General features: G+C 45.0%; 1 protein-coding gene across 1 annotated transcript in view; it reads left to right on the top strand.

The window, feature by feature from the left end:
* Window positions 1-27,450, top strand: part of Mipep (mitochondrial intermediate peptidase) — a 103,537-nt gene that overhangs the window by 41,494 nt on the left and 34,593 nt on the right. The window contains exons 15-16 of the mRNA XM_032917779.1: window positions 11,453-11,527; window positions 14,388-14,507. Of these exons, the coding sequence (XP_032773670.1) occupies window positions 11,453-11,527; window positions 14,388-14,507 (195 nt within the window). The remainder of the gene's footprint in view (window positions 1-11,452; window positions 11,528-14,387; window positions 14,508-27,450) is intronic.

Here is a 27,450-nt window from a genome sequence, read left to right as displayed (position 1 = left end):
CTATAAGGAAACGGTCTCCACTTTACCCCACTGGGTCCCGAGCCAGGCATCCAGCTTGTGTCGCTGTAAAGGGCTTCACCTGTGCACATCTGTTCTCTTCGTTTGAGCTGCTTTCTTAACAACTTTATTATCTAAATATATGAAGTCTGAAAATTCCTTAATTCAAAGGTTTTTTTTCCTATCTATGTGTGTGTGACACATTACAATTTTAAACACTTCCAAATTGAAATGAAAGTTATACTTCAGTAGTTCTCTGTGAGTATAACCAATGGTATGCTGGCATTTTTGTTTTGTTTTGTTTCGTTTGTCCTGTGGTGCTGGGGGTCTAGCCCCCAGGTTCCCACATGCTAGCTAGCCACGTGTTCTGCTACTGAGTGACATCCTCACCCAGCTGTCCCATGCTCATTGGAAAATATACTCTTGCCTTCTGGAACCATTTCCCCTTGTTTTACATTGCTGTTTGCATGCCCTAGTCTAGGCCATGTTTGTAGGCCCTAGACTTTTGTCTCGTATAGGGTTGGGCAGAAGAGTAAAACTTAAAGATGTTAAGTGAAAGGATTAATCAAACTAGGAGAAAACATGAACCAAATTAGGACTGAACCCCATCTTTACTTCCCTCTCTTTCTGAGTATCCCCAGACATGTAATATGATTTTGCTGTCTTTTGGAGTTCGATTCCATTTTCATCAACTCTAGAATAGTAGATGTGTTTCAAGGTAGTCTTAAATCTGAGTGAGTCTGAATTATAGTCTATTTCAGTTTTTAAAATGGCCAAGTTAAGTTAACTATTGTAAAGGTTGTTTGGGGATAGTCAATGGTCTTGCACACATAACCCTGCAAAAGTCCCGCAACCACCCATAGCTTCATGTTGGTGTTTGGCAGTCACAGGAGTTTGGTAATTGCTTACTGTATGAGGCCTACGGAGTAGAGCCAGATGCCCCATACCCAAGATAGCCGGGAAATCCAAGTCAGGCCGCCTTACGGTGCAGGGAGCGGCTGAAGAGGGCAGTGAATACACGACAAGGTCTTGGAAAAGGAACTAGGAAGCTCCCAGCCCGCTCTCAGTAGCCCTATCCATTTTCTTAAAACACACGAATACCAGTTGAGGGCATCATAAGGAGGTGAAGCCCTCATAGAAAGTTCCTACTGAGTTTATGTTTCATGCCAGTCTCCACATCTCAGTCACAAGTGAAGTCAGGCATTGTCCCAAGGCTCTTGCCTTCAGTTCCTGAGGCCAAGATGAGATCGGCCATTTTGGCTAGAAGGAAAAGCCTCCAAGAGGCCATGAAAGTCCTGGAAAGGCCAGAACACCTCCCTAGGAAGTGAGGTGTGCTCAGCGTCTTCCTTTTCTTGCTCTCACTGCCCTTAGTCACTGATTCCTAAGTGGCAGGGCACGCCATCCCAGCTGTGGTAAACATTTTAAATTAGCCCAGGAATAGGATATTGATTAGGGCTAGAGTTTCCTTTGTTCTAAGGTGCTATCTCTACCCCACTTTTTCAGAATAGATTTTTTAAATCAGATTTATAATAGAGTTTTAACTCTAACTGAATTGAAGTAGCCAAACTCCTAGGTAGACCAGATAGCTTCTGTACATTCTGCCCATGTCCTATAGTAACCTCCTTTATCTCCAGTTTTTTAGTTTGTAGCTTATATTGGCATTGGTACTCAAACAACCTTTCTTGGAACAGGGCAGTTCCCCTTCCTCCAGTGTCCTGCCACCTAAGGGACAGTTAGGGCATTGTGCTCTGTCTTACCTGTAAGTTGTGGTAACTGTTCCACATGGTCTCTGCTACTGTAGCTTAACAATAAGCTTAACACCAGTGGATCAGTCATCTTCAATCTGCTTCTCAAAAATTTTGTCTATTCTTGGGTGCTTGTGTGCTTTCCTAGCCATTTTAGAATCAAATTGCTTTTTTAAAAAAGTATAAGAATTCTGTATTTCTACGTGTATACCAGTATATATGCTTTATCTGTGCCATATACCAATGTCAGGATTGAGTCTTCAGATCATGAGGAAGGCATAGCTCACTATTTATCAGGTTTCTTAAAAGTCATGGAATAAAGTTGTCATGTTTTCTTTCTAAGGCCTTGATCCACATTTGTTTCTGAAAGCGTCTCCTTTCATACCATTGTAAATCCTCATCGACCTTGGGCAAGTCGTGGGTTCCAGGAACCTGCCTGTAGACTTGGACCGGAGTCTGCACCATTATTTCTGCGGAGAGTGCTTTGTTCTCTTTCCAGTCCCCATAGCTTGCGTTTGTTTCTTTTTTCTTGTCTCATTCCGCCCTCAGTAGAAGCGGCCTGTGAATGTGATGTGCCTTAGTCCTGACGGAGGCTTTTGTTTGCTTGCTTTTGTGCAGCCTGGTTTTTAAAGAAACGGCTCTACTGTTTTATCATGAAGGAAGATGCTTACTATGGGCTTGGTAGAGATGCCAGGAAAAGCAAATGTCTTCTAACTTTTAGCTTACATAGTTTTGTTTATTTTTTTTTTTAATGATTGCTGTGTTCTACCAGATTTTTTCACCACATCTCTCGAGGAATTGGATAGTGAGTGTCAGTGCCGAGAACTAGCAGTAAGGCACCTTTCAGTTCTAGGATTAAACAACTTTGGTCTTGAGTTCATATTGGTCTTTTTTTTTAATACAGAGATGACTTTTTGGTAGTACCTTGTGAACAGAGGAAACTTGGGTTTGTGGGAGAGATTGGCTTTTGATTTCACTGGTATTGAGTGGAAGCCGTTTTATAAAAAGAGGTGGTTTGTGTTCCGTCCTTTTTCTGTTCTCTACAATGTTTTTGTTGTTGTTCTTAAGTAAAACTATAGTCATCTGTTTCATAGAACTTTGTCAAAGTTCCTCTCTAAAGCCATTTATGATTTACCTTCTCTGTACGAAGATTTTTAGCAAGTGGTTTTGTTTTGTTTTGTTTTTGTAGTCATTGGACTCCTTGACTAGACTTTCTTTTTAATAAGCTTTGCTAAGTTATAATTTTCTACAAATTTAACCAAGTTCTTAACTTTATTGGCATAGTTATTTAGAGTATTCTTTTATCTTTCATTTTCAGCTTCATCTGTAATTATATTTCTTTCCACTATTGTTTTTCTCACGTTTTCCCTTACTAATCTGTTTTATTAGGATTTTCAAATACCAAGTCTTCTGTTCAGTTTCAGTCACTGATATTTTTTGCTTTGTTATTATTCATTTCTTCCTTTCTTGTTCCATCCACTTCCCTGGTTTCTTTTTCATCATCATCATCATCATCACTACCACCTTCCTCTCCTCCCTCCCAACCCCCCTTTTAAAGTAAGATCTCATGATATAGCCCTCATTGGTCTTTGAACTCACTATGTACACTAGGATGGCCTTAAAATCATTGAGAGCCACCTGCCTCTATCTCCCAAGTGCTGGGATTAAAGGCTTTCCTGATTTCTTAAGGTGACATTTATCTAATTGTTTAAACTTGAGTAATATATATATTTAGATTTGAATGCCATCTGCTTGAAATTTCATGGTGCATCTGCTCAACTAGTTTCTATAATTTTATTATAGAATAGCTATGACATTGTTAACTTCCTTTGATTTTGCTTTTTGGTCTAGGACCTTCTAGAAATATAGCTGAACTGTGCTTTGTTGTCTCATTTGTTTCAATCACAGTTTCCTGGAAGTCAACATTTAGTCCAGCCATTCTGCTGGGTGTTAGCATACAGGTGTGCACTGCCAGGCCTGGCTGATTTAGTGGGCTGTCTGGTGTGGATTCTTCATAGTTTGTCGGGATTCACTTTGGCAATAGTCCATCTGTGCTGTAGCAGATTATGTGTCTGGGATTTTTGTCCATCTCTTTTGACTTTGCCTTTTAATTCTATTGTTTTGAGCTTTAATAGACAGTGAACTTCTTTCCTACAAAAATTGAGGTGTACATCTTCCATGGGAGAGAGGGTGGACTGCGTGCCTGGGTTCAATGTACTTTTGCTGTCTGTATTTGGATAGCGTGTTATGGATGCATAAGACACCCTTCACCAAAGTCGTCATGCTCATTAAAAAAAAGAAAAACCCAAACATTTACAAATTGAAAACTAATGCATCCAAACCTTCAAATATTGTTAGTCAAATTTCATAATATATGCATGCTGTAATATCACCTAGCGATGACAGATTAGAGAAACACAAAGATTCCTGTTACATGGAGATATGGACTTGTGTTACTGTTGCTTACTGTCTCTAGGTAGGGAAGTATGGAGCAGGGTCAAGGTCTTTCCTCAGATGCTAACTATGATGATGATGCTGGCCTTTACTTTCTCCGGGCTTTGTAAAGTTGGATAATTATCATCTTTATGGTTCATATTTAGACTAAAGCCTTTAATGCTGCCCAGTAAACCAGAGTACATTCATGACATGAAAGGGAAGTAGGTAAGTTCTACAGTTTCTCCCCTTTGGGGTGTAATTATGTCTGACATTGAAGAGGGGAAATCAGCAGTAAATGAGTGCTGAGAGTTGGAGCTAGCTAGAAAGGCCCTGCTTTGGGTACGGAGAGGGTGCCCCTGGATGGCTGGAGGGCTGTGAGAAGGCTTCCAACTAGGGAGCTGACAGGGCCTCAGAGATCCAAGTTGCAGAAATTTAAGTTGAAGCCATCGGGCACATGTGTGGTTATAGGATGGATAAGTTAATTAAATATTCAAATAAGGCTTCCCATTGAATGTCTGGCAAAACCAGGGGCATTTGGGCTGGGTAGTTCAAGATGTATAGCTCCTAAGTTTTAGTCAGTTATTTTGTTTTTGGTTTGGTTTGGTTTTGTTGGGGTTTTTTTTGTCTATTTCAAGGCTAATTGTTAAATTTGAAATGTCACTACTATGGTGCTGCAGGAGTCACTGTTCGTGATGGAGTGCTGGCCTTCTCCAGGTACTGCACATGGTTATTGTCTCTTATGTGCTTCCCTGTGCACTTTCTGGTGCTTTCCTCCTACCTGGGGAAGATCACGTGCATTCTTCGCTGTCTCTCCACTGCTCAGTAGGCTGCCTCAGACATCGTGATAAAGTACAGACGAGGGCAGACCTTGGAGTCTTCCCATCTGTCTGTCTTTGCTCAACCTTTATTCTCGTCTTCTACAATCTCCAGTCACCCAACACACGGGCAACCTATTGGGGATGAGGACAGTATCAGGCCTGAGGAGCTCTAGAAAGAGAGCTTTTCCTGAAAGAAACTCTGAAGGATAAAGTTTACCCAATAAATATTGTTTTGAAATAAATTTACACACATATTCTGAAACTACATTCAGTGCAGTATGTCAGGAGTGACATGGAAAAAAAACAAACAAACTGTGAGTTGCTTCAATAAGGGTTCAGTAGATTGACTGTCCTGTCTAAATGCAACACCCCCAGCAGAGGAATATTGATACTATATGTTACCTGAAAATCACAAAATGGAAACATGCCTCTTTACAGTGTAAACAAGATCTAGGTAGGGCAGGGCAGGCCTGGTGGTGTTACTCTGTAGTTCGCAGCATGAGACAGTATCCTGGGGGCTAGGGCATGTGGTGTGGATGTGGCTCTGAAGAGGCAGGAGACTGGAGCTCTGGCTACCTATGGTTTGACAAGGGGCAAGGTACGTGCAGAGCTCCCTCAGCAGACATCAATCAGAAATGATCACTAACAACAGTGCTGTGGCAAAGGGGCCCTTAGGATCTCCCACACGGGACTCAGTGCTGGTTTGAGAGAGTTTAATTCCAAAGTGGGCCTAAGGGGCTGAAAGGGATTCTGAAAAAGGTAAGTTTATACACGGAATATAGTAGTGTGCAGGTTAACAGGGGGCTATCTTGTGCACATGCCATTTTTTCCTTAAGGAATTTTATGTATTAGAGTATCTTCTTTTCTTGGTAGAAATGTACGTCTAATTGATTTATTTATTTCCAAGTCAGTGCTTTGAAACACTTGTATTTTTAAAATGTGCATTGGATGGAAGGAAAGAAGCTCAAAAACTTTCTTAGTTTGGGTTTTCTTGCTGTGAACAGACACCATGACCAAGGCAACTCTTACAAAGGAAACATTTAATTGGGGCCGGCTGACAGGTTCAGAGGTTCTGATCTTGTCGGGGTGCAGGCAGACGTGGTACTGGAGAAGGAGCTGAGAGGTCTGCATCTTGATCTGCAGGCAGCAGAAGAGGACTGTGTGTGCCACACCAGGTGTAGCTTGAGCATAGGAGACCTCAAAGCCCACCCCCACAGTGACACACTTCCTCCAACAAGGCCACACCTCCTAATAGTGCCTCTTCCTATGGACCAAAGCATTCAAACACATGAGTCTATGGGGGCCGAACCTATTAAACCACCACAAATACTCTCTGGGAATAGGCACACCCCTGCAACAGTCTTTCTCCTGAAGCCTGGATGACTGGGATCTCCAGCCAAAGAGTAAGAGTGAATGTACTGATAGCCTGCTGTGGCTGCCTTCTGCCACCCTGGAGGCGATGGCCAGTCAAGAGCCTGGGAGGTCAGTCGGCACCAGTTCAAGGCTAGGGCCAGGAACAGAGAGCTCCCTGGAATCTACCACTATACAACTGTAAGGGTAGATGCAAGGTTAGGTTGCTACCTGTGACCTAACACAATTAAAAATATCTTTACTAAGGTTTTGAGAATTTTCTACATGTGTGCACTGCATTTTAATCACACTCACACACCCCCTACACTCCCAACTCCTCCCAGGACCGTCATCTACCATCTGACCTGCTTTTTCAAGCAACATACAGCACAACATACTGTTCGTGGGACATTTCGACTTGAAACTTTTATCAGTATTTAAGATTCTATGTGCACCACATGGTATGCACTCATTGATAAGTGCCTATTAGCCCAAATGCTTGAATTACCCTAGATGCCTAGAACAAATGAAACTCAAGACAGATGATCAAAATGTGAATGCTTCACTCCTTCTTTAAAAGGGGAACAAGAATACCCTTGGCAGGGAATAGAGAGGCAAAGATTAAAACAGACACAGAAGGAACACCCATTCAGAGCCTGCCCCACATGTGGCCCATGCATATACAACCACCCAATTAGACAAGATGAATGAAGCAAAGAAGTGCAGGCCGACAGGAGCTGGATGTAGATCTCTCCTGAGAGACACAGCCAGAATACAGCAAATACAGAGGCGAATGCCAGCAGCAAACCACTGAACTGAGAATAGGACCCCCGTTGAAGGAATCAGAGAAAGAACTAGAAGAGCTTGAAGGGGCTCGAGACCCCATATGTACAACAATGCCAAGCAACCAGAGCTTGCAGGGACTAAGCCACTACCTAAAGACTATACATGGACTGACCCTGGACTCTGACCTCATAGGTAGCAATGAATATCCTAGTAAGAGCACCAGTGGAAGGGGAAGCCCTGGGTCCTGCTAAGACTGAACCTTCAGTGAACGTGATTGTTGGGGGGAGGGCAGCGATGGGGGGAGGGTGGGGAGGGGAACACCCATAAAGAAGGGGAGGAGGAGGGGTTAGGGGATGTTTGCCCGGAAACCGGAAAGGAATAACACTAAAATGTAAATAAGAAATACTCAAGTTAATAAAAAAAAAAAAAAGAAAGAAAAGAAAAAAAAAGTAAAAAAAATGAAAAAAAACAGAAAAAAAAAAAAGATTCTATGTGCACATGTGTACAGGCTTACACAGAGGTCAGCCTGTGGGAATCAGGTCTCTTTCCCTGTAGTCCAGGGGTCAAGGTCAGGTTTTCAGATTTGGCAGTAGGTGCTTTTGTCTCTGGAGCTGTCTTCCCGGTCCCTAGAATTTAACTTTTCACTATTTTTGTCTCTTTTCTTAGTTTTCCAAAAGAAGTTGTAAATACACCCTTTATCTCAGATAAAATATGTGCCAAGTAGAAATTTATGGTTGTTACCTGGAATGTTGGAATTGCATGTTTTGAAGATCAGAATTTTCCGGTGGTTAGAAATTAAAATGCTTTGAATACTGTAGAGTTTTAGTTTTAAAACAAACGTACAGGGTTCTGGCCAAATGCACTTTAAACGTGTTTCTTTCTCTGCACGTTCACGGAGTGTGATGAGTATTTTAAGATAAACCACTTCACAGCTCTTACTCTGTCCAGGTCAGATTTTGCTCTCAGACCTTCTTGTCTGACTTAGTGAAGAACTTCAGCGTTCAGGCCTTGCCGGGGTCTCCAGGAGGGGTCTGGTCTTCTCATGGGGCTCCTGCAAGTATCCCTCCTTCTAGCCTGCTGCTTAGAGGTTTATCTACTTCGTAAACTGTCGGGACTGGGGGAAGCACATTTTTATGTGCCTGCCTACCTTCAATTGTGGACTCATCTTTTTCCTACCGACATTTTCCCATATGCTCACCCTGCTACCATTAATTATATGCTAATTGTGTACTTGAATACATAATTATAATCTCTGTGTTTTATATTACCACAGTAACACTGTTGGGGAGAACTTGTTGGGACAGTAATTAAAAACAAAAACAAAACCTTGTGTGGGATGGCTTTGTCACTGGACAGCAGGGTGCTCTGATGGTGGGTCATATTTTCAGACGGCACAGCTGCCACCCGCCCCATGTCTTCACCTCCGTCTGAGGCAGTTAGCAGGATTGATTCCTGAGGGCAGAAGATGACCCAACAAGACAGCATTTCTTGAGAGGGACCAGCCGCAGTGGAGTAGGGGAGAGATTCTGATCACATAATCTCCAAATACAGGAGGACGTGTGTGGCATAGCGCCAGGTTGGGGAGTATGGTGGAGAAAATATTGCTAAGCAGGAAATGTTAGCTGTATATTCTAGCTAATCAGACCTACAGAATATTTGGTGGCTTTGATGGCCAGGAACCACTTGGGATACTGGTAAGGGGATCTTGAGGACCTAGTCTTCAGTATGGTGGATTCTGGCTGAATTGTCTGCTGTGATTTGAAAATGGATCATGTCCCAAATGTATGTTTGATGGCAGTTTGGTCCCAGTGTAGCAGTGTTGGGGTTACGGAACCTTCATATTACCTCCCTAGAAGAAATGACTATGGTTCCTAGGGACCCTGATTAATTCCTGTGGCTAGTTGAGTAGATTGTTATAAGAGAGCAGACATTTGCCCTGTCTCTCCATGTGATCTCTTCTGCCCGTCTCTCAGTGCGATCTCTTCTGCCTGTCTCTGTGTGATCTCTTCTGCTCATCTCTCCGTGTGGTCTCTTCTGTACATGTTTCATCATCTGCCAGGAGATTCTCATTAGTAGGACCACCTAGTCTTAGAATGCTAGTTTCCAAAAGTGTGGTCCTAATAAATTTACTTTCTTTATAAAACACCCAGCCTCAGAGACCTTTTTGAAGCAAAAGAAAACAGTAAGCATGTTGATTAAGCAGGATTCTTCTAAAAGTGGATAATATCTAAATTAACATAAACCTAAATTCAGACAGCTGGAGCTGAGAAAAAAGAAACATGTCCTCCTCTAACACACCCCAACAGTAACTTACACTAGCAGTTTATGGAATGAATGAGGAGTTGGCGGTATCTTTAACATACTGCCTTTTTAAAATTTGCATTTTATCATTTTCTTGGAAGTATTTAAAGTAAAGTAATTGACATCTAATTAATGCTTACTCGTTTATAACACAATGGCTATTAGTAGAGCTTAGGTGCAGTGGTTCATAAATACACTTTAGGGATGATATGTGTGTCAGTATTGCTGTGGTTAGAACACTTGAATGCTTAAAGGACAGATGCTTACATTTTACAGGAACTTGGGGTTAAGCCCTGTGTGTGATCTTTGAGCCTGGGGGAACTGATATAATAAACACTGTCTGTTTGGTTTTTTTAATAGTATTTTTTTAAATACCAAGATGGGATAGGGTGTAAGTTCCCAGAGAGCTGAGATTTCTGTCTGTTTTCTTCTTGACCAAAGACTATACCAGTCAGAAAGGGCAGGCTGCTGCAGATACTCGTCCAGGGAACTATCCCTTAGCTGAGGGAGTCCGGCTTGCGGTACTGATGCACACTGTCTTGTCATACCCACTGAAGCGTTGCAAGAGTCTTCATGTACACCTTCAATAATTCAGACTCCTGATTCTTTCTCAAGTGTTGCTGCCTTCCCGTCGGGTCTGTTCTACCCTCCAACCATGTAGAGAGCTTGGCAGGTTGCTGCCAGCGTCACTGCAGGAAGAGGCAGCTGACATTCTAGCCCTTCCTGAGCCCCAGAAGCTTGTCCTGTCTGAGTCTGAGGATGCAGACCAGCCCTCCATGACAGAGCACAGGTGACAGGGTTGACTGCTTCACCAGCCAGGAGAAGCCAAATACCATCAGGGCAAGGAAGACGCAGCAGGTGCAGGAAGTAGACATAGGAGCAGGAAGCTGGTTGGTTGCATTGCATCTGTACTCAGGAAGCAGAAAATGATGGACAGACAAGTGGGGCTGGGATAGAAAGGCTGAAGCCTTGCCCCAGTGATCCACGGAGGCTCCACCCACCTAAAAGCCTCACAGCCTTCCCATACAGTGCCGCCAGCCGGAGGCCAAATGTTCTAGCACATAAGGGAATGAGGGACTTTCGCATTCTGCATCACCCGTCTTTCTTCATCTCTGTCTTTGTGAATTCCCAAAAGTATCTTTCTTCATTAGGAATCGAGTCAGTTCTTCCTTACTCTGGTTCTTCTTCTTACCCGGGTCACAGGAAAGGATCGTTTGTCAGCAGAGCCTTTCAGAGTCCTGTGGCAGGCTCTACTCTGGGGATGGACATAGTAGCAGCTATGAACGGGCCCACACTCCCGTAGCTAAACTCCCACCCACCCGCCTCTGGTTTCTTTAGATAACATGTTTCTCTGTAGAATAGATGTTAGCTTTCTTCAATAAAGAAGAGCTTACTCACTTCAACAACATTATTCCGTTATTTTCCCAGAGCATAAATGTCATAGGATTAGGTCTAATTACTTTCATAGAGAAAGCTTTAAATGACACAGACCTTATACCAAACTCAAGTTCTGTAATTCTTCCAGGTTGGAAAAGTGAGGACCTGAAGTTTATCATCACGCTGATTATTGGGAGTATCAGTCCAGTTTAACCCTGTCTGGCATTGTGGATTAGCGCTTATCTCGACATTTTAATCTTTCAGGCTCTTCGTTAGTTATTATGTGCACTTGAAAGTTAAGAGAGCACTTGAACACACTTGCTAGAAACAAAGGAACAAAAGTATTCCCTCTGGGGTTTAAATAGATTTGAAAGATCAGTGCCAATACCATCACTCCCTCTAATCCTGTTTTTTCTTGTGTAAACCCTGATTTGACAGTTCTTCTTAAAATTAAATGGAATGCCTTCAGTCGTGTTACCTTGTCAACTAAAATATCCAAAGGTTATTTTTAACACTCTAATGAGATCTGCCATTCATTTTCTCCACGTGATGTTATTTTTAAGTTGCCTGACCCTGAAGTATACTTGTTGCAGTGGCTTATTAAGCAGTTTACTGACGTGTACATTGTTTTGTTTTATGAAGCCACTGCCAAAAGCTATGGTGTCTCGTCTCTGTGAATCTAAGAAGGTCTGTGCCGCCGCAGAAATGCAGCTTCAGGTATGTATGTGTGCCTCATGCTAACGTTTTCCAGACATTATCCCGAATAGACACTCAACTTTAAATTCTTGCCAGTGCACTTATTACAATAATTATGCTTCTGAACACCTTTCATCTCAGTTCAAAGAACTCAGCCAGAATTGACTCATGACATTCTCACACTATCTGTATGAGGTGCGTGTGAAATATGAAGTATGGTCATTTCCCATTTTTACCAAGGAAATCAAAGCCTAGCAGGATTATAGAGCCAAGTTAGGGCTTGGACCCAACCATATGTATTGCTACTCATTTTCTGGTTTTGTTTTGTTTTTTTAAAATTGTGGTTCTTCCTGTGAAGTTTAAACAGTAATTATTATTAGTTTTAGATGGTATTTATAGATAGTTTCCTGGGTTACGAGATGAAGACAAGGACACTTTGATGACCATCTGGAGGCCAGGTCTGTTACCAGATGCTCCAATGTTTGCACTTACTGAGATTGTCTGTGGGAGTGTCTCGTCCTTACAGATTAACAGAAACAAACAGTCCCTGCACACTTGCCTTGCACCTCAGCAGCACCCTTTCATGATCCCGTTAACTCTTTCAGACGGAAACTATTCTCCAGTTGCCTTTGGTTTTTAAAAATTCTCAACCCAAACCCAGACAGTAAATTCAATCCCTAGAAAGCAATAAGAAGTGAGATCTGTTTGTTGTATGTGTATGTGTATGTGTATGTTGTATGTGTATGTTGTATGTGTTCTGCCTTGGGGTATGCCGTATATCTGGAGTGTTCAACAGGCCTGGCTTCTGTCCTTGACTTCTTTAGTGAGGAGAATGGTTATAGCCATAACTGTGGCTTTTCATCTGATTTGTTTATTCAGTGGCCATGCATGTGAATCCAATTAAAAATTAATTTCAGTTTTTTAATAATAGTGTGACCTGGAGAAAGGCATTTTCTAACTTTGTTTTGATTTCGATATCTCAGTAATGGCCCAGGCTGGCCTTGCATGTGATCCTCCTGCCTCAGTCTTTCGGTGCCAGGATGGCATGCTTGTGCAGCCCTGGTGCCGAAGCCTTTTGGTTTGCTTTTAGAAGTCTCATGAAGCTTTCTCTTTGAACCACAATTTTATTATGTTCCGATGATTTTATTTTAAACCAGGAACCAACTGTTCTTCCCCTCCCATCCAAAAGAATAAGCAAGAGAGGGAGGGGGGAACCATTCCTTATGACCCAGGTGCTGTGCCCTGCCTCTAAGCTGCAGTGCAGGCAAGCGGTGGACAGGCTCTGAGGTGGTTAGTATGTTAGAAACTGTCGTGTGCTGTAACAGACGGGCTGCGTCCTTCTGTAGGGTGCTAAGGCTTTTGGTCCGGGAGTGCAGCAGTGTACTAAGTGATTGAAGCTAGCTGAAGGAACAGAGAGCCTTTTGGCTTACAGTTGGAGAGCGATCACAGTGTAGGCAGAGCCACCGTGAGCAGGCCTGGAGGCAGGAGCAGGCGGCCGAGAGTGCGCATCGTAAGCTTCAAGCACAGAGCAGAAAGAGTGAACTAGACATGGCATGAAGTCCTTAATTCTCAAAGCCCCCTTCCGGGACATACTTCTTCCAACAAGGCCACACCTAAACCTCTCCAAACAGTGCCACCAAACTGGAACCAAGTGTTTCTACAGGTCCATATTTACATAATTTAAAAGGCATAATCAAAGAAACAAAGCCCTTGACTTCTAGCTTGTTGTAGAGTAGAAGAAAAGTGTGCCCCACAGCTCAGGTTGGAGCAAGGGTCAGTTGATAATCATTTTCTCTGCCGGCTCTGGTTCCTTGGGTCCTCACTATCCACTGTTAGTGCTCATGGCAGAGCTGAGAGAGCCTCGTTTAGCTGTATGTTTACTTAGACAGCTAGAGGAACACAATGTTTGTGTTCAGAAAATGTCTGTGCTTCTCCAGGGAAGGCTTAGCTTAGCTTTATAATTCACAAGCATAATTCTATATGTAGGTGAAGGCAGGGGCCAGGGGTCATTTACATGTTTCCTTTTATCCAAACTAATCCTCACTTCTTTCAAGTCAGCAGCTGTGCATTCTCTGCAGATTCCATTTCTAAGCCAGAAAGACTCACCACAGCGGTGTAACTGCATGTCAGACTGTCTCTTTAACTAAAACACTCCATCTTTCTTACACGGTAAATTCACACCGCGGTACCACTCCAGTGCCCAGGTCAGATGTCCAGATTTTCAGATTTCCTGTGCTGCTTTCCTCTGTTCCGTGGTCACTGTCCTCCACTCGCGAGGATGTCCCTCCCCCTCCCCTGCTGCAGCTGTTTCCTTTGTTCTTCCTGATAGAGAGCTGACATCTGTGGGTCCCTTGCTCCAAACCCTGCAGCAGCTGCACCAGGGTCTGCCCCTTCTGTGTTCTACTGCCCTAGATGCTTTCTGCAGCCTTCTCTGCACAGCTGTGTCACTTAGTGGTCCTTCCCTTCCTGACACAAAGCTAGGACTCTGACCGCCTCACACCTCTCCCTGATGATGAGCGGGATCCAGGAGGACACCGAACAAGATTTGTTAGATACAGGCACCACAAGCTGTAATTCTGATTTCTTAAAACGTATTTATAACTGCGTAATTCCAGTTTTGTGGCCACAAATTTAATGATGGATAAGGTTCAAAACTGAACGGCAACCTTTATTATGGAAAGCTTGAGAGGACCCCTTTAAACTCTTGACTGGTTATATACATGGTTCAGAGTATGTCTCAGATAACACATATTTATGTCTGTGAGTCTTTTCAGCTGTGGTTCATAATTGCCACTCTGGTGCACTTACGACATCTTTGACTGACCACATCTTAAATACAGGATGGACTACCAAAGCTAAACAGAGGTTTCTGTCTGCCTAGGTCTTTTATGCCGCCCTGGATCAAATCTACCATGGCCAGCATCCCCTGAAGAAGTCAACCACAGACATCCTCATGGAAACACAAGAGCAGTTTTATGGCTTACCCTATGTTCCTGACACTGTAAGTCCGCATTTTAGTCCATCATGCTGTGAATGGCTCTGCTCATTTCTCTGGGTCACCATCAATATCTCCCGGAGGACCTGAGACCCCTACGTTTGTGATGAACATTTTTCATGGGCAGATGTGAGGATCTCCCTGCTCTGTGCATTTTCTCTTTTCTCTCTGTGCTTCCCATGTGCCTGGGAACCTGGGATTCGTCAGTATTCTTTTTAGTTTGTTTTTAATTACACATAGATGTTGAGATTGTCCTAGTATTCATCGCAAAGAGAACTAACATTTACTGAGTGCCTTGCATTGTACCAGGGGCTGTGCTGTAGTCTTTATATCCTGTCTTACTTAGTGCCCTGCTGAGCTAAAGGGTAGGAGGCTGGTTGTCATGTCCAAGTCCTAAGTGCCTGACTTTGGAAAAAGAACTCTAATTTCCCTCTTAAACCGGCCTAGTCTTGTAAGTAGTCTCCTCTCATCGAGCCTATTGAGGTCCTTCCCAGGGTTAGATAGTGATGTACTGGGGTCCAAAGGCACTTTAGACTCTCTCTGGCTAGTCCCAGATTCCTGTGGAAAGAGGAACAACCGATTAGCTCAGCAGTGTGGACTCATTTCTCATGGCTTCCCAGTTGTAGGTGATAAGAGCACAGGGAAACTCCACCCTGCACTAGAATGCTTTCTAAGCATTTAAGCAGAGAGAGGATATGTATTGAGTCCATCACTGGAAAGGTACAAATGTATCTGGTTCTAGCTAAACTGAGCCTAGGTCTTCCATAACATCACTGCAAATGTGTCTCTTCTCTGTTCTCGGCTCTGTTGTCCTCTGGGTTGATTTTATTTCCCCTGTCCAGGAGGCAAGCTGGCTATAACTGGCTTGAGATTGTGTCTGTCCGACCTAGTCAGTTCAATAAGGAGGTAATGTTAAGAGAATTCCATAAGCTATGGGAAGACAAAGTCAGTGCCAAGTTAAAGGATTAGACATCAGATGATGTCAAAGACTAAGTTAATCATTAAATTTTAACAAGCCCCCAGGTCACTGTCTCCTCACTAGTAAATATGTTCAGAAATAATTTATGTGCCAGTTGAGGGGGCATTTGACCTTTACAGTGCCCCATGCCATTAGATTCATATCATCTTATAAGCTGAATGTTCTAGAAGTACAGAGCCGTGGCTCTCGTTGCCTAGTTTTGATTTTCTATCACTTATTACTCTAACCTGTGATCTATTGGGCTCTTCAGTTTGTATGCTAGGGAGCACTGGTGTGGATGAGAACAACCTCTTAACAATGGAAGTTAGAGTAGTAGCCGTTTCCTAGGTTTTAATAGCTGTTATCTAATTTGTGGACATTCTGGGGCTTGTGTGGGGTGTTTTTTGTTTTGTTGTGGGTTTTTGTTGTTGTTGTTGTTCTCACCAAACATTCCACTTAGTTTTCTAAAAATAATAATGCAACTTGGGGCGAAAGAGATGTCTCAGTGGTCGAGAGCACTTGCTGCTCTTTCAGAGGACCCAGGTTCAATTTTCAGTGCCTACATGGAGGCTCATCGCCATCTGTAACTCCAGTGTCAGGGGCTATGACACCCTCTTCTGTCTTCCACAGGCAGCAGGCACATACAAATTGTATATCCACACATACACACACAGGCCAAACACCCAAACACAAAATAAAAATAAATAAGTCTTAAATCAAGATTAATGTAGGTGCGACACAAAATAACCATTGGGGAGTGAGCCCCATAAATGATTGCAGCCGTAGATAGTGGGGGGACTGGACACTCTGCAAACCTGAGGAACTAAGAGGAGCATGTCCGCTGCCGTTCCTTACTCCGTGTCTTAGTCACTGGACTCTCCAAACCTATAGAGCTGAGTGCCTGAGGACCTTGTCTGCTACTGTTTTTTAGCCGGTGTCTTAGTCACTTTTCCATTGCTGTGATAAAACAACACGGCCAAGGCAACCTACAAGAGAAAGCATTAATTGAGCATTCAGTGTCAGAAGGTTAAAGCCCATGATGGCAGAGTGAAGAGAAGCTGAGGGCCACGTCTGCGCCACCGCCATGAGAGAGAGTGAAGGCAGAGGATGGAGCACACTGGAGTGAAGGCAGAGGAGGGAGCACGCTGGAGTGAAGGCAGAGGACGGAGCACGCTGGAGTGAAGGCAGAGGGGGAGCACGCTGGAGTGAAGGCAGAGGGGGAGCACACTGGAGTGAAGGCAGAGGGGGGGAGCACACTGGAGTGAAGGCAGAGGGGGAGCACACTGGAGTGAAGGCAGAGGGGGGAGCACACTGGAGTGAAGGCAGAGGGGGGAGCACACTGGAGTGAAGGCAGAGGGGGGAGCACACTGGAGTGAAGGCAGAGAGGGGGAGCACACTGGAGTGAAGGCAGAGGAGGGAGCACACTGGAGTGAAGGAAGGCAGAGGAGGGGGCACACTGGAGTGAAGGCAGAGGAGGGAGCACACTGGAGTGAAGGCAGAGGAGGGAGCACGCTGGAGTGAAGGCAGAGGAGGGAGCACGCTGGAGTGAAGGCAGAGGAGGGAGCACACTGGAGTGAAGGGCAGGCAGAAGGGGGAAGGCACACTGGAGTGAAGGGCAGAGGGGGAGCACACTGGAGTGAAGGCAGAGGGGGGAGCACACTGGAGTGAAGGCAGAGAGGGAGCACACTGGAAGGTGAGGGGGGCAGAGGGAGGGGGAGCACGCTGGAGTGAAGGCAGAGAGGGGGAGCACGCTGGAGTGAAGGCAGAGGAGAGAGCACGCTGGAGTGAAGGCAGAGAGGGGGAGCACACTGGAGTGAAGGCAGAGGGGGAGCACACTGGAGTGAAGGCAGAGGAGGGAGCACACTGGAGTGAAGGCAGAGAGAGGGAGCACACTGGAGTGAAGGCAGAGGGGGAGCACGCTGGAGTGAAGGCAGAGGGGGAGCACACTGGAGTGAAGGCAGAGGGGGAGCACACTGGAGTGAAGGAAGGCAGAGAGGGGGGGGGAGCACAGTGGAATGGCACAGTGTTCTTACAACTTTAAAGCCAACCCCTAGTGACACACCTCCTCCAATAAGGCCACCTCCTAATCCTTTCCAAACAGTTCCACCAACTGAGGACCAAGTATTCAAATATATGAGTCTATGGAGGCCATTATTCAGAGCACCGTATTCTACGCCATAGGCTTCTGGCCTGTCAGAATGCACAATGCATTTAATCCACCTTCAAAAGCCCGCATGGTCTCTCACACTCTCAACATTCTCTTCTGGGAATCAAGGAAATCTCTTAATTGTGACCCCTGTAAAATGTAAAAGCAGATTCCGTATTTCAACATAGAGCGGCACAGACTCTACATCATACCAAAGGGAGGAAGGGGCATGGTAGGGAAACTTCTCTCTCTCAGGCCATGGCATCATAGGGCTGTGGCACCGTGGGCAGGAGTGCAGAGCACATCCCCCATTTCGGAGGGAGTTTGAGCATTCTCCACTAACACTGGATGCGAGCACTCTGGAACCAGCATTCATCTCCCGCAGTCAGTGTAGACGGCATGCTGAGGTGTGCTCTTGGTTCCAGGGACTACAGAAAGGACAGTTTAGAGCAGGTTGTGGGTGTCTTTGAAGAGGAATGGAGTGGAGAAGATTCTGTGAAAAGCCCAGCTTATTGTCAGCACTGTACAGAAGGAGGAACTAAGAGGCAGTTACTGAGTCCGGCAGGCATAAGCTGCAGTCAAGTAAGTCAAACTAAGTAGCACTTGCATGCAAAGCCACAGCCATGTAGAACTGAGCATCAGAAGAGGGCATACTCAGAAAGACTGTAAAGGAAAGTGTCTCAATTAGGGTTCTATTGCTGTGAGGAGACACCATGGTCAAGGCAACTCTTACAAAGGAAAACATTTCATTGGAGCTGGCTTACGGTGGCAGAGTAAGTTTAATCCATTATCACAGCCAGAAGCATGGCGGCATGCAGGCAGACATGGGGCTGGAGGAGCTGAGAGGTCTGCATCTTACACAGACTTTGTTCCACACTGGGGATAGTTTGAGCCTATGAGACCTCAAGCCTACCCTCCCGGTGACATACCTGTCTGGTGATGCCACACCTACTCCAACAAGGCCATGCCTCCTATTAGTGCTACTTCCTACAGGCCAGGCACTAGACACATGAGTCTATGAGGGTCATTCCTATTCAAACCACCACCGAAGCAAGGGAGTCTCACAGTGCAGCTGGTGCATCTACTCTGGCCTGGGAAGGGGACTGTGTGTGCTACAGCAGTATTTATAGCTTAAGTCACTGGGTGGCTGTCTAGCTGGTGAGTTGACCATTCTACTTTATTAATCGAAATGTATTCTTGCTATTCAGAAAATCTTTGAAATTACTGAAAGGTGATTTTGGTTCCACTATATGGGGTAAAGATAAAGAGTATGTTTTGAGAGACTCATACTAAGGTGTCCTGTGCCATAGCAAAACCGATGGTGGCCCGAACCAGGACAGTGGTTGCATGTAAAGGATGGTGCAGAAGCAGAGGTGAGCTCTAGGGCTGGGCCAGATGTGCAGGTCGGGTGCTGAGCAAAAGCAAAGGAGACAGAGTATGGGGTGGTAGGGCCATGTTGGCTAGAAGACAGTATCATAGTGACTTCATAGTATTCCCCACTAACTTGTTTCCAGGAATTGTTTGTCTCAAATAGTTTCATTCCCTGAAGAATAAAAGTTGAATGATAACCTAGAGAGTATTTGTAGGGCTTACAGAGTCTATACAAAGTATCTGGGTGCTTTTGTAGTGGTCTCAGCCAATAGGCGATGGTCACAGATGTATCATTCCTTATGTGTGTTAGTTACTCTTCCTGGGAGTAAAGTCTCGACCATATTTGGGAGATGCAGTGCAGGATCACTAGCTTCAAAGCCCAAGTCTCTCCCATGAGACCCAGAAGCTACAGCGCACGGAAAAGCAGGTCCACTAGCCAGGAGGATTTCATAGTCATTGTCTCACCACCTACTCCTTGGTGTGACACGCTTTGATAAAACTGAGCTCATATGACTGTACTGTTCACGTTACTGGAACTGTCTTTGTTCCCTGTGCAGTACGGGTACTGACTCTCTGAGTGGGTAAGTAGCCTCATTGTGTCAGCATCTCATTAATATTTATGTTGAGTGCTAAACCGCTTTGTAAACTAGAGAAAGTCAATTTGCACTTGACTTGTTTTTCCATAGCAGTAGTTTGATGCTGGGAACCCAGAGGTCTTATTCAGCTGGTTATAGGGTGAATTTACATCACAGTCCCACAGACTGGTTTTCTGTAGAATTCCATCTCTTTATGGATGGAGTCGTATTGCTTTTTTAAAATATATTTCTATTTGGCTATCATATGCATATGTGTGTTGTGGTGATGCACATGCGAACAAAGGTGCCCTCAGGGTCTGGAGGAGGGTTTCACTTCCCCTGGAGCTGGAGTAAGGAGTAGATGTCACAGCCTGTGGTGGGTGCTGAGATCAGAACTCCAGCAACTTAACCCTATGCAAGGGCAGTGCACACTCCTAACCAGAGTCATCTCTAGTCCTTGTTGCTTATTTTTAATGACTTAATCCTCTCCTAAGAATCTTCTCTTTCAAAGTGATTGCCCGTTTCTTCCATTTTAACCCAGATTGTATACAGTGTTATAATTTTGCTGTTCTGGTATTCTAGATTTGTAACTTGTTGCTGTTGTGTTTTGAGACAGGGTCCTTGTCTCAGTTAGAGTCTTATTGCTATGAACAGAAACCATGACCAATGTAAGTTTTATAAAGGATAACGTTTAGTTGGGGCTGGCTTACAATTTCAGAGGTTCAGTCCATTATCATCAAAGCAGGAGCATGGCAGCATGGCAGCATCCAGGCAGGCATGGTGCAGGAGGAGCCGAGTTCTACATCTTCACCCGAAGGAAGCCAGGAACAGACTGAGCATCCCCAGGAAGCTAGGAGGAGGGTCTCCAAGCCCACCCCCACAGTGACACACTTCCTACAACAAGGCCACACCTTCTAATAGTGCCACTCCCTGGGCCAAGCATATGCCAACCATCACAGTCCTTAAGCTATCCAGGCTGTCCTGGGGCTCACACTCTCCTGCCTCAGCCACTGAAGCGCTAAGATGACTGGTGTGTGCCGACCACCACACTGACTAGGTTTGTGTTTCAGCATTCTCACTTGCTCTGAAGTTGATGAAGGATATCAGGTCTAGGAAAGATTGGGAGAGCTCCCGTACCCTCTGTCCCTCTCAGTCGGCCTAGTGACTGAGTTCTGGTACAGACCATGAACAGATGACTCCCACGTGGGCAGGTGTGTTGGTGTTATTGGTGCTTTAAAGAGCTTTGTTCAATTGTAGGTGGTAAAGCATGGTTGCTGGCATAGCTCTCCTTGGACCAACAGTATTTCTTAAAAAAAAAAAAAAAAAAAGAGGTGCCTTTCTGATTTGCAAGAAGTGACTGTGGGTTTTCACATCTTTGTTCAAACAAGCGTGGCCCAGACTCTCACTACTGTGCCAGCTGAGTCTGAGTCAAACTGAAATGAAGCAACAGGAAAAAGAAGGCTGGCAGAACAGAAGCTCGTCCCCAGAGCCCGGCTCGGCTCTCGCCGGCCTGGAGGACTGGTAGACCTGGCCTAGGAGATGCTGGTAGAAGGTGAACTGACACCACTCTGGCACCCGAGCCAGCAGTCAGGGACACGGTGTCCATGAGGAACAGCTGTTTTGTAGAGAGTAGAAATGTGGTACGTGTGATGTCACATGACTGTAGCCTGTCTAGGTGTTGGGTCACCATGTGTGTCCTAGGAGATAGGTCAAGACACAAGCTCTGTGGATTGGGGTGTTACTACCTAGAGATCTCGGAGAATCTGTGGACGATGGTGCTGGAGAGATAAGGGCAGAGGATAGAATGACGACACCTCTGGTGTGCAGGAGTGGCCATCAGAGGAACACTAGCCCAGCCTGCATGATTGGACATGACCTTTTCATGGGGACAGCCATTTCTCAATATCAGCAGAACCCCCAATTTCAAACATGCTATTTTCCTTTCTACTTCTGTTCCTGCAATCCCAACAGTATAATGTTCTGTTCTTTATTATGTTAGGGTTACATTGGCTAGATGGTGGCTTGAATATTGTTTATAGAGTGCTTGCTTTGAATGTGGTCTCTGATTCCCAAGGAGAGCATAATAAATGAAGGCTCACCATACGGTTTTATATGATCTGAAGGCTTCCCACATTGGAATTGCTTGATTTGGAAAGCAAATTCCCAAACTGGCATTTCTGTGGCCACGATTGTGTGTTCAAGGGAAAGTAGCTGCTCACTGGCAGGCCAGAGTGCTGAAGGGAGATTTGTAGCTGCTATAGATTCCAGATGCGCGTGCCCCTGACTCTCATCCCACAGCCTTCCTGATCCTACAATGTGAAGAGCTTGTGAGACGGTTTGCTGTGTAGCCTACACTGGCCTAGGCATACAGTCTTGTCTCAGCTTCCCAATGTGGGGCTTAATGCACATGCACCACAATAACCCTGAGGTCTTTTTTCCTGTTCACTTGGTAGTTTTTAGGAGCTTTGTGTTGAATTCTTTGTGTGAAGTATGGGAATAATATACCCATATAGTATAATATAATATTATAGAGAGAACTACATGCAAATGGGTATTTTTGCATTAAAGCTAATTAAAATTGTTTTCAGTTTTTAGTTCTAAATATATAAAGCTTTTCACAGGAATTCCACCAATGAATGAATTAATTTAATGGTGCTGGGGGTAGAGCACAGGAGATCTACACGTAGGTGAGCTCTCTTTCCTAAGCCTTGCCTGAGCCACGCTGTCACTGTTTAGTTCTAGTATTACTATGGACTGGCATGGCTGCTTACTGCACCAGACAATGATGAGCTCCTTTTGGTGGTGTCACTGTTTTAATTTTTAAATTATGGATGAAAGATGACTATAACAAATAGTTATAAATTAAATAATTTTACCATCTGGATTAAAGGACTTTTGAGGGAGAAAAATATACATATACACACTTTTTAAAATAAGGCTGGTGAAAGAAACTCTGAACACCCAGGGTCTTTCTGGAGACGTCATCTGAAACTTGAGCACACAGGGCCTTTCTGGAGACGTCATCTGAAGCTTGAGCACACAGGGCCTTTCTGGAGACGTCATCTGAAGCTTGAGCACACAGGGCCTTTCTGGAGACGTCATCTGAAGCCTACTTGCCACTCTGCTGCTCTCACCCTTGCTCAAAGATTATTAAGAAGCCTTATTGGGGTTCTTTACATGTGTGTGGTGCCTCACACCTGTAAGCCTAGCATTTGGACTGCTGAAGCAGGAGCATTGCTAGAATTGTGAGGTCAACTTGGGCTCAGAATGACTTTCTCCTCCTCTATCTGTCTGTCTGCCTATGCATGTATGTGGATACACATATACAAATACACCACACACACACCCCCCTAGAGAAAAGTGCCCCAGAGAAGTTAAATATTTACTCTTCTCTTGGGAGTAGTCAATTTAAATTCTGCGGTAAAACATTTTCTTGGGACAGTTCAGTCCCCTCCCATCCCTTTGTTCCTGCTGCCCTGCAAATGGCAAATCTCAGTGAGGTGAGGGTCTGGCTTTGGTAGAGCTACCTTTGAATATTTAATGTTGCTCAGCAAATGGTAGATTAAAGAAAACCATGCTCACTTATCTTTGCCGTCGTTTATCTTCAATATAGAGCCGTCTGGTGTATATCTAGAGACACCTAAGTGGTTAATGGTGTGTTAAATTCCTTTCCTCTTTGGCTGCATAAACAACGGAGAACTTGTTTACCTTGCCTGACATGCTAGATTTACTATGGCTTCGTAACTAAAACACACACGTGTTGTAAACTGGAACACTAATCTCACGTTTGACTCATTTTCTAAAAACCACTATGGCTTCAGCTTCTGGGAGAACTGAACTCTAGCTCTAAAACACACAGTCGTCTGGGTTGTTTTTATAACAGTCTTCTGAGCCAAGCTGCCAGAGTTCATTTTATCCTTGGTTTCTGTGATAGTGTTGCCCACCCTTTGGCCTGTAATTTGCTGCAGCTTGGATATAATGAACCCCCAACCCCCACCCCAGAATATTAGAAGCTTTGTGCTTTGAGCAATGCTCACGTGTTTCTATTTTTAGCATCCTTTATTCCAGTGACTCCAAGGTCAATCACACTATCAGCCATAGGGGATATACACAGAACATGGGGTCTCTAGTGCTCATGGAGAGATGGGCATGCCGAAGGACACTTGGAGATACCTAAGGACCTCTGGATCCTCCTCAGGGCCGCTAAACTGCCTGCCTGGAATTTTAAGAAGGGCTGCTACTGAGTGGACATTTTAATGGCATTTTGGGAAGGTAAGATATGGGCTTGATTAAGCGTTCATGAGCTGTGAAAGCACCACAGCGTGAAGAGTCCCTTCGGATCCTCAGCGCTCCATAGGAGCGGCTTGGCTGAGAAAGGCAGTTATGTACAAAGCCCTCAGCCCTGCAGCGCCTAGTGGCTCCTTCCCACTGCTCTTCCTCCTTTCCTCCCAGGGAGGTGACAGTGCACTGGCTGCCCCAGCAAGCAGGTGCACACTCAGCAGCAGGGACACCTCCTCTGCCTCCTCCTCCTAAGCTGGAGTTCGTGCATGGTCCGCTCACCCAGGCTTCATGCAGCAGGACACAATGACTAATGAAATATTCAGATGTTTGTCAGTAATAAAATAATCTTCTAAAATGTGCCATGCCAGAAACGGTATGCGATAGAGCAATGCGCAGGCTCCGTGAAGACTTTCTTGTGTCTTCTGGTGAGCACAGGCCTTTGTTTCTGTTAGCTGTTGGCCAGCATTGTTGCAAAGTGGTCACGCCAGTTCCTGCCTCCAGCAGTGCTGAGGTGTGCACTTGTTCTGCATCCTGCACAGCACTCAGTACTGCCAGCTCCTCCGATTCTAGCCTTTCTCCAAGCCGAGCATCGTCTCACTGTGCTCTGTATTTGATGGTTCTCCAAATGTTTGCAGACCACTGGATTGTCTATCATCTGACAGAGTCTGATAGAAGAGTGGAAGCTGAGCGGGACAGAAAGAAAGGAACCACTCAGCAGTGGTAATGAGGGGTGAAAGACTGTGTTGAGGTAGAGAGGACTCTGGGGAGTATTGAGAACACAGGCTCATGGGAGATCAAGGGTTAGGGTAACTGATAGTGAGCTGAGATGCTTGTTGACAGGGGTAACATCAGTGAAAGGTCATCGCGGTCCACTGTTGGGAGCGTGAGAGCTCTGGGGTGGACCAAGGAGCAAAGCAGGGTGGTCTGGAACACAAAGGCCATTCCTCCATTTCTTCCAGACCTGTGACAGACAAGGCTTGGGAGAAGGAAGCCATCATTAGAAAGGTGGTCATATTTTTGGTGGACTCGGGTGAAGGGAATCTTCAAAAGTGGCCAGTGAAAATAAATGTAGTTTTGCCAGTGACTGGGTTTTAGAGAGCTTGGCAGAAGACAAATAGAGAAGAGGTTGGAAGGTGGGGTGCTGGTCACTCAGACCAGCCAAGTGGATGGCTTGTCTTGATGACACTGGGAGAATGGCTCAAGATGGTGGGTGGCCCCTGTTGAGTGCTTACCTGATGTTGGAGGAATGGCTGCAGGAGAGATGGAATGGAATGGGGTGAGCCTGGCCCGGGACTCCCCCTCCCATTGTGTAGACACTGGGAGTCAGAAAGGGGACACATGAATGAGAGGTTTTCATAGTTTGCAAAGGACAGTTACAAAAGCCATGTATGTGCTGAATGTCCCAAACTGAAGCTGTGTACAGGGACCCATAAAATGAGGATTGAATAGCTGGCCCGAGGTGTCATAGACAGTGTTGGTCCACAAATATGCAGTCGCACTGGACTGGGGCTCTCTTATTTGCATTGTTCCAAAACAATGACAGTAAAACAAAAGCATCTCACATAAGATAGTGGACAAAGCGTGGGCCAGGAGTGAAAGGCAGATCCGTGTCATTCACTTACTGTTATGTCAGTTATGTATAATTTATACGTAATACGCAGCTATGTAGTTGTTGTTCAGATATGTGAAAATCGTTCGATTTTTCTGCCACTTAGAATGAGCGTGGAACAACCTGGAGCTCTACATTGGTGTAGCCACTGTGACACTAGATGCCAGCTTTGATAAACTGGGCTAGGTGTTGTTCATAAATGTATATACACATTTGGAAGGAAGGATCAACACCTGAAGAGCTTATATACCTACCTAACCCAGTAGTTATTTGGGGAGATTCATGCTAAAGAATATAAATACAAATAAAACTGTAGACTCTCGTAACGTGCACTGGGGCCACCATGGCCGCCCTTAGGCCTGCTTGCTAACAGTACCACTTGCCTCTCTTGAGCAGGGGCACAGTTGTGCTCCTTGTCCCTGGAAACTGAGACCATGTGACTGTTGTAGTAGTGATGTGTGGACAGAAGTGATGCAGACTGTCTGTCCCCTTGGCAGTGGCGCTGAGAGCTGCCATCTTGCCCATCTGTGTATGCTCCCTTATGTTAGATAGTGTGAGGAGAGCAGCTGTCCTCAGACAGGAGAGCCTGCGTTTCATGTTACTGGGTCCTGCTTTGTCATCGCCTAACTAGCAGCCCATGTGGTGATCTGAGGTGCACTCTCAGCATATCAGACTGTTCTCAAGTCTAGTGGGAACGGGAATTTAGAGAAGTGATTTTGAATTTTGACAAAAAAAGGCCAAGGAGGACATTAATACATGTTTATCACCCATTGTAGACTAAGAATGAGTTTTGTTCTTTTCATGTGTATGTGTCAGTTCACATGTGTGGAGGCCAGAGGTCAATATCAGTGTCTTCCTTTGTTGCTCTCTACCTTATTGTGTGTTATGTTATGCTATACATATGTGTAGAATATGCATGAACACATGTGCAGGTGTGCACCCTAATTCAACTAAGTGGAGAACAGAAGGAATTTTGGGTATACTGCTCTACCACTGAACTAGACTGGTAACCAGCAAGGCCCCGTAATCTTGTCAGCGCCCTCCTCCCTACAGTGTTCGGGTTATACCCATGCCCAGCTTTTAATGTGGACGCTGTGGATTTGAACTTGAATCCTTGTGCCTTTACAACACACACTCCTAGCTACTGAGCCACTTCCCCAGCCCATCCCCATCTTATTTTTAAGACAGTGTCTCTTGCTAAGCCTGTCCTGTGTTCACCAGTCACCTAAGCTTGACAAGCCCCAGGGGTCCTGCTCCCTCTGACTCCTGGCTCTGTACGGGGCTGGTAGCACGTGCCACTCCACCTGGCCCTCTCCCTGGGAACTGAGGGTCTGAATTTAGGCCCTCGTGTCTGCACAATAAGCTCTTTGTTGACTGAGCCATCCTTAGCCCCTTGCTAAGTTTTATTTAACTGTAGTATTCCATTTTTTTTTCAGTAATGAGCTTATATTAATCATAAACTCAGAAAGACAACACTTTCCCCAGTCCCCCCATTTCCTGTGCCATTAGAGGGGAACCGCTCTTTGAAGTGACATTTGTTGCAAAGATTCAGCTTGTTTGATGTGGCACACACAGCCCTGGACCTGGGTGTAAACACCTTTCCCCTTCCTAAAAGGGCTTGGAAGTTCGCTGCAGAAGAGCCTTGCCCTGCACAGCAGTGAGCTCTGAGGCAATAAGCACATATTGCCAGCCACTGCACAGAAGTGCCGTGGTGTAGGAAGCATTAAAATAGGTATTGGCGTGGATAAACCACACATACATTGATAGATGAGAATGGTTGAAGCTCTGGTCACAATAGGATGGTATTGGGAAGTGAGGCCGTGGGGCCTCTCCCCTTACGACCTAAGCTGGAGTGCTTTTGAAGGCTTGAGTGTCTTAGAAATGTTTGAGCTTCCTGTCATTGTCTGCAGTTGGCCATTATCCGTCAACCAGCATCAATCATCCGTCCACCAGGACAGGTCCTCCCAGACTCCTGCCAGCACTGAACCTGCTCTCCCAGCTCCTAACAG

Source organism: Rattus rattus, chromosome 12 (genome assembly GCF_011064425.1).
Source record: "Rattus rattus isolate New Zealand chromosome 12, Rrattus_CSIRO_v1, whole genome shotgun sequence".
In the NCBI taxonomy this organism is placed as follows: domain Eukaryota; kingdom Metazoa; phylum Chordata; class Mammalia; order Rodentia; family Muridae; genus Rattus; species Rattus rattus.
Note: the sequence above shows the minus strand (reverse complement) of the source record. Positions and strands in the feature narration are given on the sequence as shown.